Source organism: Cygnus atratus, chromosome 4 (assembly GCF_013377495.2).
Source record: "Cygnus atratus isolate AKBS03 ecotype Queensland, Australia chromosome 4, CAtr_DNAZoo_HiC_assembly, whole genome shotgun sequence".
Taxonomy (NCBI): Eukaryota; Metazoa; Chordata; class Aves; order Anseriformes; family Anatidae; genus Cygnus; species Cygnus atratus.
Window position 1 is genome coordinate 36,751,055 of NC_066365.1, and position 15,952 is coordinate 36,767,006.

The following is a 15,952-nucleotide window of genomic DNA, read 5'->3' on the forward strand; positions in this document are numbered from 1 at the left end:
TAAAATACACAAATCTGGGCTTTCACTGAGCTAGGATTAGGCTATTCTTTTCTGCCTGTGTCTGTTGAGTCTGAGTGTTTCCAGAGAGCTGCTTTGTCATTTTTGGAAGCTTTTGCATTAGACGTTGTGCTCATGCCAGAGCTCACCTGATTTTGGTAAACGTGCTTGACAGTGACATTCACAGCTGTATAGGAAGTTACTCTGTCTGTACTTTAAAACCTGTACACATGCGTTTAAATATACGTAACTTTGGAAGAGACACAAGTGACTATCCCTGTGTGGATTTTTCCCTGCTGGCTTTTGCTGCTCGGGACTACAGCTGTACATTACAACGTTCGTGTTTGCAAGAGCAACAGCACTATTCTTAGGATGTTTCACAGACCTGTTTTTATGAGGAATCTAGCTCTGGTCCTAGACCACCTACCCCTCCGTGCTGCCGGTGGCCAGGAAAGCGGACAGACGTTTGGGCAACAGAGGCAGCAAGATTTCTAATTGGTTTGCCCTGTCCTACAGCAGTCAAAACGCCAAACCCAACCGAGGCCAGGCCCGAAGGAAGACCCAGACGCAGGCCGGCCCAACGGCGAGGCGCCCCGACCGCCGCCTCCTCAGGGGCCCGCGCTCCCCCCCCAGCCCCCGCCGCCGTGCGTTGGCCCCGTCCCCACCGGCCGCGCTGCGCCCGGCCCCCGCCAGGTGCCGCTGCCGCGCCGCCGCCACCGGGCCGCTCCTCGGCCCCCGGCGCCCCGTTCCCCGGGGGGCCGGGCCCGGCGCCGGGTGGAAACCCTCCGCTCCCCCACCGCCGCCACAGCATCGCTCCGCTCCTCTCCTGCCCGCAGCGGGGGGAGGCGGCCGCGTGGTGCGGGCAGGGCGGCGGGAGGAAGCGGGGAGGGAAGGAGGGCGGGCGGCGCCGCCGCGTCCGGGGCCAGCCCGAGGAAATCAAACGGCCCCGCTATGAATTAGGCAGCGGGCTGCGGAGGGGAGGGAGGGCCCCCCGCCCTCCCCCGCACGGCGCCCGGCGGGAGCAGCGCCGCCCCGCTCGGGGCACACGCACACACACACCCGCACGCACACACACACACACACGCACGGCGCAGGCAGCGGGGGCGGGCCGGCCGGCTGCGGGGGGGCGGGTGGGGGGGCCGGCAGATGAAGATGGCAATGTCTGTGATCCAAGCGTGCCGCAGCCTGGCTCTCTCAACATGGCTGCTGTCCTTTTGTTTCGTGCATCTGCTGTGCCTGGACTTCACCGTGGCCGAGAAGGAGGAGTGGTACACGGCCTTCGTCAACATCACCTACGCCGACCCGGCGGGCGGCAGCGCCGAGCTCCGCAGCGAGAAGAGCGAGTGCGGGCGCTACGGCGACCAGTCGCCCAAGCAGGACGCCCGCGGGCAGGTGGCCCTCTCCGCCTCGCCCGCCGACCGCTACGCCTGCGACCCCGGCACCCGCTTCAACGCCCCGGCGCCGGGCAAGAGCTGGGTGGCCCTCATCCCGCGGGGCAACTGCACCTACAAGGACAAGATCCGCCACGCCGCCGCCCAGAACGCCTCGGCCGTCGTCATCTACAACGTGGGCTCCAGCAACGCCAACGAGACCATCACCATGCCCTACGCAGGTGAGACGCCCTGCTCCCCGCTGGGCGCCCCGCTTTGCCCTGGCCGGAGGGAAGGTGGCCTCGCACCTCCCGGATGGCGGCACGCAGGGCTGCAGGCCTCGCCGGGCGGTGGGTGCCCATGGCAAGCGATGGGTGTGCTGCCGGCAGTGCTCTGGGGGCAAAAAGTTTGGGAGATGCGAAGTTTGGGTTGATCGGAGGGACAGATGGGACCCCGAGCCCACCACGGGGCTCCCGTTATTTGTTGGGTCCTCTGGCAGGTGCCCTGTGGGAGCGAGACCTGCTCAAGAGGAGATGGGTGGTGTTTGTGATGTGCGCGTATCAGGAGGTGCAATAAAGTAGGGGCACGATGTCCACTGTCTCACCTGTGATAGCATAAAAGGCATGGGATCAGGCAGGAAAGCCAAGTATTTGATTTGGTGAGAACATGGGACGTTTTGTCCAGGATTCGGGGGGCTTCACTCGCCGGGTGAACCCTCTGATGGGGTGCTCACAGTGCCAGCACACAGGTACTTGGGTCCCAACGTGTGCTCCTCAACTAACACAGCAGAAATCCAGTTCTCAGAAACAACACGAACCTCTGGTTATGTCCACAAACAAACCCACTGTTTTTGTAACAGCATTTGAGCTGAAATAGCATAGATTTAAAAACAGATCCCCGGATTTATATTTAGGGATGGTGTTTTGTGCCAGGGGTCACTGCTCTTTTATACCAACAGCCTGCTCTGTAAGGACTAAAATGCCACCTATTGTGAAATTTCATTTTGGTTTGCATCCAGTAACTAATCATGCCCAGCTGCTTCATGCCAGTTGAATCTTAGCAGAGTTGGGGGTAAATTGAAACACAGAAAGGCTGCAAAACAGGCTCTTATTCTAATGACATTTTAAAGTCTGTCAGTAAAGTAGCTAGCACGGATGTGCTGAAAAACAATTTGTTGCCTGACTAACGCTACAGTACTGCTGATGCAAAAGCAGTGCTTTTGGAAGGAACCCCTTGCGTGCCGCCTCCTTAAGAGATTAACTGTTTATTTGGGCATGTTCTTATTTCTTTGATGAGATCGGTGGAAGATTTTCTTTAGTATTTTCCATTGGTTTTGTAAGACAAGGAACTCCTAACCTCTTGAGCTTCTTAAAACTGTGCTTTATAACCTGCATGTGGTTTAGTAGCTGTTCAGATAATACTTCTTGCTACTTTAAGTATGACAGATTATTTACTAGGCAGTATAACATAGTAGGAACTTGGCATACTTTCGCACCCTTAAAGTAAAGCTCGGGCTGTTTCAAAACTTCAGATGCGTCGCTTGTGCTTGTCCAGTAAATTTCTCTAAAACTGCCAACATGTTGGATCAATTAATGATTTGCCTGTTTTTAAAGTATGCGCTAAGCTGTTTTCCCACACAAATGGTGTTTTATTAAGGAACAGTGGGAGTAAAAAATGTCTAACCTTTTAAAATGCTAGAGCTTTTGTTTATTTTAAAGTCTAAAATGAAGTAAGCAAGGAATCTTTCTTAGTGAAAGTGGCCTCAGCTTTCAAAAATCCAACTGCTGTATCACTTATCTTGGGGGCAGCTTCTTTTATATCGTATGACTGCTTACAGCTTATGCTGAGAATCCTTTTTGAGTACCGAATTGATACCCAGCAGTGTGATTGTACAGTTGCTGAGGCTGAAATGAACGGAAACTGAACGGAAAATAATCTGGACTTGTTGAACGCTATCAGACTGAAGGGCTTTGCTGATTGATTGTAGGAGTTTGTCTTCATTTTAAGGATTTTTGTTCTGTGAAGCTGGAAAAACAGTTGTTGGTCTTGTGTTAGGGAAAACCTGCCCTCTGCATGCAGTCAAAACTGAGGGGAATTTTAGAGTTTAAGTCTACTGGAACAGAAGGAAAAATAAGTATTCTTGAACAAATATTGGACAAACATACAAAGATTCAGAGCTGGATTTACCTTTACTCTTCTTTTTGTACCACCATTGTGCTGGGGCAAATTTAACATACAAGCTGCGTAAAATTGTCTTTCTGACTTGCAGCCTTTGACGTTTGCTCAGTCCCAGTCTAAATGATAGCACAGGATTCAAGGAAAGAATGAATCAGGTTCTTGGTTTCTGAGTTCAGCAGCATCTGTGGTGCTCTGCCCACACCAAATCCTGGAGTGGGAAGAAGAAAATTCCATCCTGGAAAATACTTGTAGGGGAGGGGGGTGAAATATGACCTAAAAAGCGATTTAAAGGTTGAAAGAAATATGTTACTCTTTTTTTTTTCCTCCCACAGATTTTTTTATTGAGGCTTCAAGTAAGCTTTAATAAACTCCTTCTTATATAGAAAATGCTATGTCCTGTTGCGTAACAACGTGGCTCCCATTCTCATGAAGAACTGCTGGTCCTCCTGAGACATCTCTTTTCCTCATGTGCATCTTTCTCTTTTATATGTTCTGCCTTCCTTCTTTTACCGTCATTTTATCTCTTTGTGTTTCTCTTTCTGTTTCTCTCTCCCCACTCTTATTTCTTCATATCTACTGCTATGCTTCATTCCCCTTTTTGACCACATTCACCTATTATTTCGTAAGCTATTGCCCTTGCTGCCTTTTCCCCAAAGCTCTCTTTTTCTGCCAAAGATTTTTACTTAATGGCTGTATCTTCAATTATATTTCCTGTTTTCAGTTACAATGAATCTTTGCTAAAACGTACCTTCTGATCTTAAAATCTGTAGGAATCTGCAGCAAGATACTTTTCTTCAATTTGAAGGATTGTAGGTGGTTGTCCCTTTGCCCCTTAAACCCCTCACCCTCTCAAATGGAAACCAGGGTGGTATTATTCGCAAGTCCGTCGTGCAGATCTTTAGCTACAACTTTCCAGGATTAATTTATAGTGCACCAGATGGAACAAACCAAGTGCTCAATTTGAAACAGTTCATTCACCGTGTTGAAAGTCTTTGCTCTCTTGGAGCCTCTTAGGTCACTGCTTGCACATCCAGATGAAGGAGGTAGAGCTGTAACGTCTGTGTTCACAGGAAGTGCAGAGCTCTCTGGTTTTCATACTCGGACACACTTAGGTTCTGCATCATAAGATTATAGGCTTTGTGAATCTTTATTTTTACAGGCTTGAAGTATGGTATAGGAACTTTGGGTTCAACTGTGTTTGCTTTTTGACTAAGTAGGTTTTAACCAGAGGAGGAACAAAAACATCTAGAATTTCTCTTTCAGATCCTTTTTTGTTTCTCCTGCATCAATTTTTCCAATAATAAAGAGGAGATGCTCTTTTTATTCCAGGAAAATAATCCATAATGTCATTCAGGGCTCTGATTGGCATTTTTTCTTATTTGGAACAAATTAGCTGTCATTTAGGTCTGAAAAGGCTCTAGCAACTGTGTCTACATTTAATAACGTATTAATTGGAAGTGTTCTCACTGCCTGTCTTAGCAGATGCCCTCTGTGCTCTATGGAGACACTAAGGGGGGGCAATTTCAGAAGGTAGTTGAAGGTGGGAAATCCCATCTCTGCAGCTGTCATTAGCTACTGAGGGAACCTAGGCTGACCACTTCTAACTTAGGCACCTAAGTCAGGTGCTTGAGTCTAGGGAGGGATGTTAGCTGTGCCTGGTGCACAGTTCATATGTGGGTAAAAGTCAAATCCGCGTTAATCAATACCACATGTAACATTCAGTTTGAATTCTGGAGCGCATCAGAGTATCTCACAAAATGGATATGATTATTATATGAAGTAAATTGCATCTTAAGTACTTTGGACCACAGTCAGATGCAAGTCAGGCAGTTCTGCGTTCTCTGTATTCTGCTTTTGCAGTGCGTGCCATCATAAATTTGCAGTCGCATGCTGCATGTATGGCAGCCTGTTTTCAATGAGAGGCAGATGCCTCGCTGTTTTTTCGTAATGGCTCATACATACTGTCAGCAACTGTCAGATGCATCTTTGAGACATGAATCTCCTGTGTGGTCTAAGATGATTCTGACTTCTTCCCTTCCTCCTTGGCCCTGAAGTTCAGCATGTGTGTACCAGATTGCATGAGGAGAGCATGGCCATCCCATTGCAAAACCCGGAGTGTCCTTCCACACATAGCCAGCCTTGGTCCATGCCTGTTCAGTTCAATAACAGCTTCTTCCTTTGTACTCAGACTTTTGTTTCCTGATCAATGACTAGTCTTGCTTTTTACATATTGTGGGATTTGGTGTTAGTAGTTTCGGCTTTGGGCTCCTTTGTAGCTGTACAACTTGTACTTGTGCAAATTAAACACTGAAGTTGAAGATTCCTCTCTTTACAGGCATAATCCAATACTGTAGTTACCTCATTTGTTCTTTTACTAAAACAATTGCTTTCCTAAACTTTTGTTGCATTCTAATGAGGAGAATGTGCTGATAGCATTCACACTGAATTTATTTATGGATAATTGTGAATTAATTGAGGGTTGGAGATTTTGGGCTTCCAGGGCCTGCCATAATCTTCTGTTCAGGTGCCAGGATTCATTCCTAATAGAAACTAACTTAATCAGGGAGGGAGGTAAGTCTCAGAGATGTACTGATGTCTATCGATTAGGGCATGGCTGAGGTGTGCTGCCATCCCTAGGGACTCGGAGGATCTCCTGGATCCATCACGTAAGCCTGTTTTTTAGCAGGTTTTGTATATCTGCTTCTTGATACTTACCAAAATTGGAGTTTTATAATGTTGGCTAGAGTCAGCAGTAGTGCCGACAAGCTGTCCCACTGCGTACACTAGTGAGTCACGCTTCTGCCTACTAGTTCTGCTGTGCTTTAGTGCTGGACCAGTGCTAAACTGGGAGGAGCTGTTGACTCCCTCAAGGGTAGAGAGGTCTTGCAGAGAGATCTTGACAGGCTAGAGGTCTGGGCAATCATCAGCAATATGAAGTTTAACAAGAGTAAGTGACAGATTCTGCACCAGGGACAGGGCAACCCTGGCTGTATATACAGACTGAGGGATGAGAGGCCAGAGGGCTGCCCTGCAGAAAGGGACCTGGGTGTTCCGGTTGATGGCAAGTCAAATGCGAGCCAGCGGTGTGTCCTGGCAGCCAGAAGGGCCAACCGTACCCTGGGTGCTGAGGGAAGGGATTGTCCTGCTCTGCTCCATGCTGGTGCAGCCTCACTTTGAGTACTGTGTGCAGTTCTCGGCGCCACAGTATAAAAAGGACGTAAAACTAGTAGAGAGTGTCCAAAGGAGGGCTACAAAGATGGTGAAGGCTCTAGAGGGGAAGACGTATGAAGAGTGGCTGAAGTTACTTGGATTGTTCAGCCCAGAGAAGAGGAAACACCTCATCGCAGCCTACAGTTTCCTCACAAGGGGGAGAAGAGGGGCAGGCACCAATATCTGCTCTCTCGTGACCAGCATGAGGACCCAAGGGAACAGCATGGAGCTGGGACAGGGGAGGGTCAGGCTGGGTGTTAGGGAAAGGTTCTGCATCCAGAGGGTGGTCGGGCACTGGGACAGGCTCCCCAGGGCAGTGGTCATGGCACCAAGTCTTCTGGAGTTCAAGAAGCATTTGGACAACGATCTCAGACATAGGGTCTGATTTTTGGGTGGTTCTGCATGGAGCCAGGAGTTGGACCTGGTGGTCCTTGTGGGTCCCTTCCAACTTGGGATATCGTATGGTTCTATGGACCTCTCTATTGCAGATGTCTTCATATACGCCAAGCTGTGGGGGGCTTTGTGATGTTAGGTAACTAGTTTAGCTTTAAGTGAGTTCAAAAGGATGAATGTGGGGAGACTAGACAAGGACTAGAGGAACAAAATACTATGTGGGGCAGCCACTTCAGTGCTAGGGCACTGATTTTGGTCACTAGATGATACACCTTTTGCTTTGTTGAATCTTGCATCTTCTTTCAACCTTATGGCTGGCTTATAAATCTGCTTCAGAGCCAGTTGCAGTCAGTGGGAACACAGCAAATCCACTGAGCTTTGGGTCAAGTTGTAAGATACAGCTTTCCCTCCAAACTGTTGAAGTATTGGTTCATTGAAATCGTATTGATCCTTCAAGCTTACTGATTGCAAAAACGGTTAGATTTCTGCATGCCATTTGGTTACCTGCAGCGTTTGCTCGCAGTGATTTTCATATAAGAGTTGCCTTGAGCTCTCTGCAGTGAAGTGACATAGCAAGAAGAAAATCTTCCTTAGAAAAGGATCTGTATCAGCATTGATTCTAACTGCTGACTGTTAATCTGGAGCATCTCCTTTTGGTATATTGTCCTCAAGAGAACAGTTTACCCTTGATGAAGTAATGGTTTGTCTCTGTTTGCTACGTATTTGGGCTTTAAAATGGTATTTGTTAACTTGTGTTATTAGGGTACTGTGGCAGTCTGTGGCTAGTGCGTTAACTCTATTGCAGCTCACTGATTCATGCAGATATATTTCTGTGCTGTCACCCCCCATGATATGTCACAGAGCACATGGCCACTTGCAGCAAAAGGAGAGAGAAACCTGCAGTTAGTTCAGGCCTGTCTTTTCCTGGTTAGAGAAGGGAACAGCTTTCTACTTTTCTCATGTAAGCAAAGGACTAAAAGAACCCATTATTATGCCAGACTTATTTGATGGAACTCATAGCGCATTGTCATGTGAGATGACCAAGTTTCAAGTAACCTCCGCCTCCGAGCACCGCAAGCTGGGCTGATGAAGAGTCAGATCTTTATGAAGGGATAGCCCAATGACATCTCCACTTCCCAGTAACTTCTGCATAACTAGCCTGCACAGAAACAGCATTCATTTCAAGACAAGCCCCACTTCTGCCCTTTCAGTTGCATTTGAGTACTAGTCACTTGATGACTTCTTTGATGCGGAAGGGAGGAAACAATACAATCATTGACTCGTAGAAATTGGATATGGAAGAGACTGAGTAGTCCATGTAATCTGTCACCTTACTAATGCAGGACAGCTTTCTGCAGTATTTACAGATAGTACTGACTGCCACAGTGGTTTTTTTTGCATAGTATCTTGCTAAAGGAGTCTTGGGATGCACCAGAACCAAATGCAGTCTCTGAGCAGCTGCATGGTGCTGAGGCAAGAGAAGTAACATGTAGGAAGATATTAAATAGCAGTGCTGTATCTTGCAATAATATTTAATTCTCACTGCTGAGATGACTGTGGAAATTGAGGCATAACAGCTATAACATAAGGTTTAAGGCCAACCTTAACCATTGTACCTCACAATTTCAGGGAAGTACGTGGCAATTGCATGAAGAAAGACAAAATATTTTGTAACTGGGTATGTCCAGGCAGACTAATTCTGCTGTGTCTTGATTCCACAGAAGGAAGTGACCCAGGACTTCACTAGTGGCCAATTCTCTCCTCATTTCACTCCATACTATTTTGTTTTTTTCCGAGAAAGATATCTAGATGGACAGAGCATGTCAGCCACTGCACAGTTTGACTGGGTCTTGAATGTGAATGAGCAGGGGTCAACGAGTTCTCTGGCTACCCTGCTTGCTCACGAGTGCTTTTAGATGTCATGTCTCAAAAGGTAATTCTATTGAGAAGTACGTTTTCTGTTTTCTGGAGGAGAAAACTCAAATCACTCAGATGAAATCTCAGCTTTTAAAATTTACTGTATTAAATCTACCAGCTTTGTATCTTCCATCTGACTGACTGTCTATATTAGTGGTTCCCACGCATTATAAACCTACGTGTTGGCTGATGAAGTTGGTGTGAAATTAAGCCCATCAGCAATAGACTTACCATTCTTCAACACATTTTGTGGACCCATTAGAAATAAATCTCCAGCTGGGAGAGGGTGAAAATCACTGACTTAGGTGAACTTACCATCCTGATGGAAATAATAGTTTTTAGTTCAGAAATGAGTATGTGGAAACACCTCTTCTTACAACAGCTCTAGTAGATGGAGGAAGGTTGTGAAGGTTGGTTTTCCTATGAAACAGTAACACTGTGCAGCTGTGTTTTACGAGAGAGGCTTAACAAGGGCATTATTTATATTTTGGCTCCTCTTCAATAAATTCTAAGAGATAAACCTTAGGAAACTGAACTGAGGAGAGCTGAAGGAGATGATGAAAAGATTAACCTGTTTGTTTTACTGCTATTTTACACGGAAATATGAAAAGCTAGCATCTTTTATTCTTTGCTACTTACAGATAAAATAGCTTTTTCAAATAATTATTAATTTCTTTCCCTTCTCAAGAGCAACTAACAAATAACATCAATAAGTTGAAGTGCCCGTTCATTTATTTCTGACAGTATAATCATAGTGATATTCAATTATACTGCTAGACCTAAGGGTCTGTCAGAGTTTTGATCTCCAATTCGATGTTTAACCATGTTTGTGTATCTAATATTCCCTGCTGTAAATTGGGAAGGTAGCCCATTTGTTTTAACTTACAATTTATTTTCAGTCGAAGACAAAACTGAAGGAAGAAATGTTTGTCTTTCTGATTCCCAAAACACAGAAACCTAACTTCTGACCTGGTTGGAGTTTCTTGTGTACGTCTTAGGCATGGATAGAAGCATTACATCTGCATAGGAATATAATTTCTCCAGGGATATGTGGAATAGGTTGGTGAGTGCTCCCTTGTGCTACACACTTAATGAGACATAGCTTTTAAAAATGAATTTATAATCCATAGTGTCTAGAAGCCTTTATCATGAGAGAAGACCCCTAGCACTGGGTAACGTGTCAGTTTGCAATCTGAGATCATACAGCAAGTGAATTCAGAGTGAGGGAGAAGCAAAGAGACAGCACAGCTTAGCATAGCAGGCAGCGGTACCAGCACTCCATAACGAAGCAGTTCTCTGTATCCTTTTCTACCAAGTCAGCTCCTTGCTACTGATGTACTTGTCTACGAGCCATCACCGTTTGTCCCTGAACATTGGCTTAATGATACAGAATATTATTTTTTCTCATGATTTGTTTTATACCTTGGGCTTCCTCCCTTTTAATATGTTCTTTGGTTTGGCTCTTACTGTGTACATCTCTCCTTGCAAGGCACTTCTTTTTTGCAAGTCATTGTAAGAATCTCTCTAGATGATGTATTTTAAGGAGAATTATGCATCACATTAATCTGTAGCTTCCTTCGTTGTAAATCACACATCATTAAACTGTGCTCTTCTATTTACTGCTTGATCTTGCAATCCTAGTCAAAGTATTCATTTCTAGTGCAGTCACTGCTATATTGTGTTGAATGTGTCTGATGTTATACAGCACCACTAAGACTGGACTCGAGCCTAGTAGATGGATTCATCTTCAGTTAACACTTCTCATCTTGAGATTACTGTAAAATATATAGACGTCAGTTTAACAAGTGTTGTGGGTTGCCTGGGTTCAGACCGAGTACAATAAGCTTTATGGTTTTATTCTTTTGCTTAAATTGGTTTGTTCACATAAGAAGCTTTTGCACCTAGTTTTTACTCTCATTTTAGCGAAGTAATTCTATTTCCTCATGATCAAAGCCTAGGGTGTCTAACAAGCTTCACTGTAAAAGATTTCTTGGATTTTCCAGTTATACAAGAGTTCGATAACAATATCTGATAAAGATCTTTCTGGCTTTACGTCCTGCAAAGCTGGCTAAAACGTTAGTATTCCTTTTCCATTTCAGTATTTTCTGTTAAAAGATGGAAATGTACTTCTGCTTCTCCCTTGGCCTTTCAGCAATCTCTGTGTTAGAGAACGTTAAATCTGTGGCCATGTCTCTGGGGCATGTCTGTTGGTACTCAAATAAATAAATAAATAAATCTTTGAAACAGAACAGTCAGAGGCTGCAGTGTCATTCATGAATTCATGATTGCTGCTTATACTTGTACAGAATATGCTTTCCCCTCTCGTGAATTTTTAAGCTTTTATGATGCGTTTGCTGTCTCCTAGCTTTACCTGCCAGTTTCATGTTCCTTGACTGAGGCAGCTTTTGCAAGATTGTATAATCTCTGTGCCTGGTCTGTTATCGCTCTTTATATGTCCATGTGTTTAAAGCACCATCTGGTTGTCCCTGAAATCTGTACCTTTAATAAATATTGTACCAAGACTCTTCATGCTGGAATTCGAGGAGCTGAGTGAAATCACTTAAGTCTTGGTATGATATTGTCTTTGAAGTCTTTCTTTTGTCTTATTTTTCCTTCAGTCCTCTTCATTTTCTGCTTATTTTTCCTTTGTGTGTGTGTGTGTGTTTTTTTTTCTTTACTTTCCCCGGTTATGATAAGTCTTTCCCTTGGTCTTCTCTTGTATTTTTTTTACCTTTTTTTTCTTTTTTTTTCTTACCTTTTTTTTTTTAACTGTTTTGTTGTGTTTTACATCTCCCCCTTTTCTTTTTTTCCAACCTTACCTTTTTACCCCACTCTCCCAGGTCGACAAAAATACCCAAAGGCTGTAAAGGAAAGCGGAGCAGGACTGTGCACTTTCAGTTGCTTTTGCTTTGCAGCTGACTGGGTTTAAAGAGCATCTGCTGGCTGCTGCTCAGGGTTGGCCTGGAGGAGTGGGACACCAGCGATCAGGAGGTGTGGCAGTGCTGCTTCGGAATGGAAGAATACCAGTAAGAACACAGCACATTTGCTATGCATAGAATGGCTTTGTGCTGAACACTCGTAAGTCTTTTTCATGAATTCTTAAAAGACTAAATTATGCTCCTTTATGAACAGAGGAGGCAGATCCTGCTCTTTCATGCTTTTACGGAAGAAGATTAAGTTTCTCTTGTTGGGTGCTAGGAAAACTGACTGCGACTTTTTCTGTCAGAATGTTTTTTCTTTAGTAGTGAAATGGACTTTCAAAGAACAAATGTTTTGGAAAGATCTTGCTCTCCAAAAAAGATCTTACAGTTCTAAATTTGAAGAAAGATTTCATTTTAGTAAATACTTGGTGTCTAAGAAATTCAGGTTCGGATATGGTTTGGTTTTCCTTTCCTTTTTGATGATATGTTACATTTTAACCAGCTTTTCTCAGAGAAGAAGTCACGTTGATGGGGAAAATAGCCATCCAAGTAGCTTGTCACCTCTGTAAGATCTTCAGAGGTGAGATATTCTTCCTCTCAGAGGGCATGAAACTTATTTGACTAATCAGTGTATCTTCATCCCCTTTTCAGCTCTGCACCGATTCCCATTTCTCACTGGTACTGCCCCAATCTTTGAAATGTTCTTGTTTGCTGCCTTGTTGCTGTTTGTCCCTGCTGCCTTGACAGGTGCTGTGAATGGTCCCTGAGATGATGAGGATCTCGGTTGCCTTGTGCTTGCATATCTTCTAGTTGCTATTCACAGTTTTGCTTGTTGCCTGGTGTTTGAGGATTGGGGATTTTATTGATCACAGACTATTGCCCAGCTGGATCCATAAGTAAGTTGGAGAAAGCTACCAAAGAGCTTGACAGTATGGGAAAGTAATAAGCTCCACCTAAGGCAGGCAGGATCTGCTAGTGCCTGCTGATTGTTCAGGGAACTCATCTGTCCTTTCCACTCAGGGCCTGCTAACCCCTGCTTAAGAAACCACATAAGAAAATATTTTTTTTCCGTTTTCTTTTTCTCTAGAGACATTCTCTTGTCTTTATCTACCTAAGTCCCAGACAGCCTTTTTGGTTGGTTGGTTGTTTTTTTTGCAGTCCTACTCTACTAACTAGAACCTACTGAAATGGAAATTATGAGGGAGGCCATGACCTTTTCTTAAGAGAAAAATGGGACTGTATAATTATTTTTTTCTGAATTTATAATTTCTAATGGTTGGTAGTTCAAGAAAATTTTTGGTAACAGAGAATTGATATTGTCTCTAAATATGCATGACCTTTCAGTTCTTTCTCTAATTAAGGGACATGAAACCTTTAATTAAGGGTTTCATTCCCATTAGCTGATTTATGTAGCCTTCTTTCTGCTATGAGACTTACAAAAACTAATGAAGCAAGCACTGAATTTTTAGTATAGATTTTTGATTATCTTGTACATTTGACACAAATTTGTTCTTAGTTTTAAAGCAATAAAGTGCTGGATCAGCACAACGATGTTGGTCCTTTCTGGACAATTTACTTTATGTCAATAGTTTAGAAATATTTGTCATCAATTCCGGTATTAACTGCTAGTTTTATCACAAAGCTGTTGGCTTTGGTATTGACTAGCCAGATCTATATTTGGATTAGCCTGCAGAACATGAGATACTGTGCATATGTAAAACAATGGACACTTTGGTAGTAATGTTAGCAGGGCGGAAAGTGTAACTGTGTCTCACCCCGTGCATAGATCAATATGACAACTTCTAAAATCTCTTATTCACAAATGAGACATACTTAAAAATCACTTCTCACTTTGCGAAGATGGTGATTTTGCTGTCATAAAACTCACTGGTAGCTATTTTAAAATTTAGCATAGACATTGTTTCTGATATCTACATTACATTAAGGTAATTTGGAGAATGCTTCATGTCCCAGTTGAGGACAAGGTTTACATAAATGCTTATCACTAAGCTTGCATTTAGTTCTTGCAAAGAATAGGCCAGAAGTTGAGCACCTTGACTAAGTGTGGCTGAAAGTGGTTTTATGGGAAAATGTCACCTATGAAATTGGCAGAAGTGTCTGATGTAGCCCAGAGGTTTATTACTAAGAGCAATACTGGGGTAATCTTGTGGTTCTTATTGCCTCCTGTAACACTGCATTGTGAATAGTCAATGTCCTTACAACAGAATGTTTTTGTTTATAATACGTACGTGTGAAATATATATGAAGCAGGTGTTTTATAAACGCCTAATAAAACAGATGTTTTAATTACTTTTCATTTCTCCACATTGATTAGCTTCTGCTTTCTGGGTTATCAGATGTCTCCATCACCCTGAGGAGCGGAGGTGCCTCTCAGCTTCCAGTGACACTCTTTCCCTTCCGACTGGGGAAGAGTTGGCCACCCAAACTCTTCAGAACCTGGTTGCTGTCTCTTCTTAACTCTATTTTTATTTGATGTCTGTTACCAGTGCATGCAGAGGAACAGTCATAGTTGTGAGAAGTGTGGACAGCTTGTTAGTTATTTGCAGATTGCTTAGAGATTTACATTAACCAGTCAATTCTACTGGCTAGTTGAACTAGAGAGAGAGGTTTGTGTAATTTAGAATAGCCACACGTATTTCTTGCGAATCAGGGAGTTGCTTAATTTGGAACTACATACATATCTGAGTCCTATCAGATACACCACAGCTCCATACCCTACGCCTATTCCAGTTTGGCAATGATTATTGTAATGTTTTACAGATTTGGTTCCAGTAGATAAAGTTTTTCATTCTCCCTTGTGGCCTTATCAGTCTGTCAGCTTCATTTTGTTTTGAGAAACTCAGGAGAGGTTTCTTAGTGTTCCCGATGGTACATGTCAGTTTTGAACAGCACTCACAGCCATTTGCACAATTGTTTGGCATATGGTGAGAGGATGAGAAACTGTAACTTCTGAGGAAGAAAGTGTAAAATTAACAGATATTCCTAACAAGTTAACTGCCATTTTTAGTTACAGAGATTTGTCTTGAAATAATACAATCTTAATAACTTAATAATTCTTAATAGCCTCTAAATAAGTAAGGGTGCTCCAAGACAACCATGTTAACAGCAGTGTAAGGCTTGCCGGACCAGATAGATATTCATGTATAGTATACAGGTATTAATGAATACCTGAGGTGACTCAGTAGTGTCTTCAGTGCTCTGCAAATCTGTATTCATCGGCACAAGCCTCAAACATACTTGGTTATCTCAATGTGAATGGACATCAGTAGCAGTGGGGCTGGTTGTATCTGTCTGAGGGTGCTACGCTTTTCACTGGCCTGGGCCTTAGTTTAACTTCTCATGCTTCTCCTTGTCTAATACAACAGAATTGTAATCCATCCAGCAGAGAGTTATTGCAGGCTTGATTAATTTTAAAATAAGGCTGATGTTGATGCTGTTATCCAACAGTCATCTCCACCTAATGGCACAGGCAAGCTTTCAGGATCTGAGAATGTGTTAGGTTTTTAGTCAAGTGCACAATATTCATACAGCTGAAAAAAAATCATTTTTGTTTTCCATCTTTTAATAATAGGGTCATTATCATTATTAAAGGAATAATATACACAACATTTAAGCACATGCAGGCTGTAGCAGTAAAGAGATTGTGCCTTTTTCTTGTGGAAAGATGTTATGCTGTGCAGACTTGCAGTTTGAATGACACCAATGATGTATGAAGTTTATAACCACTTCTCTAACTACTTTGAAAAAGCATACAGACAGCTTGACTGGAAAAGTTACAGGAAGCTCACAGGAAAAAAAATCTCCAACATCAATATGATGGTTTCTATAATTCTTAGTTGGGGTTTTGGGATTAGATTGGGCTTCAAACTGAATTTTTACAAGCCATGTTTTCTGTATGCAGACTACTTTTAGGCCAGCTCAGATGTGGATTTCTGAACTTTTAGG

The 15,952-nt window shown here is 43.5% G+C and overlaps 1 protein-coding gene across 6 annotated transcripts in view; it reads left to right on the plus strand.

Annotated features, from left to right (window-relative positions):
* The first annotated feature begins 1,143 nt into the window (after positions 1 to 1,143).
* Positions 1,144 to 15,952, plus strand: part of RNF150 (ring finger protein 150) — a 122,699-nt gene continuing 107,890 nt past the window's right edge. For all 6 annotated transcript variants that reach the window (XR_007708259.1, XM_050710643.1, XM_050710642.1 and 3 more), the window contains exon 1: positions 1,144 to 1,609. Coding sequence is in view for 5 of the 6 variants with exons in the window: in XM_050710643.1 (XP_050566600.1) it covers positions 1,144 to 1,609 (466 nt within the window). In the remaining variant the exon portion in view is untranslated. The remainder of the gene's footprint in view (positions 1,610 to 15,952) is intronic.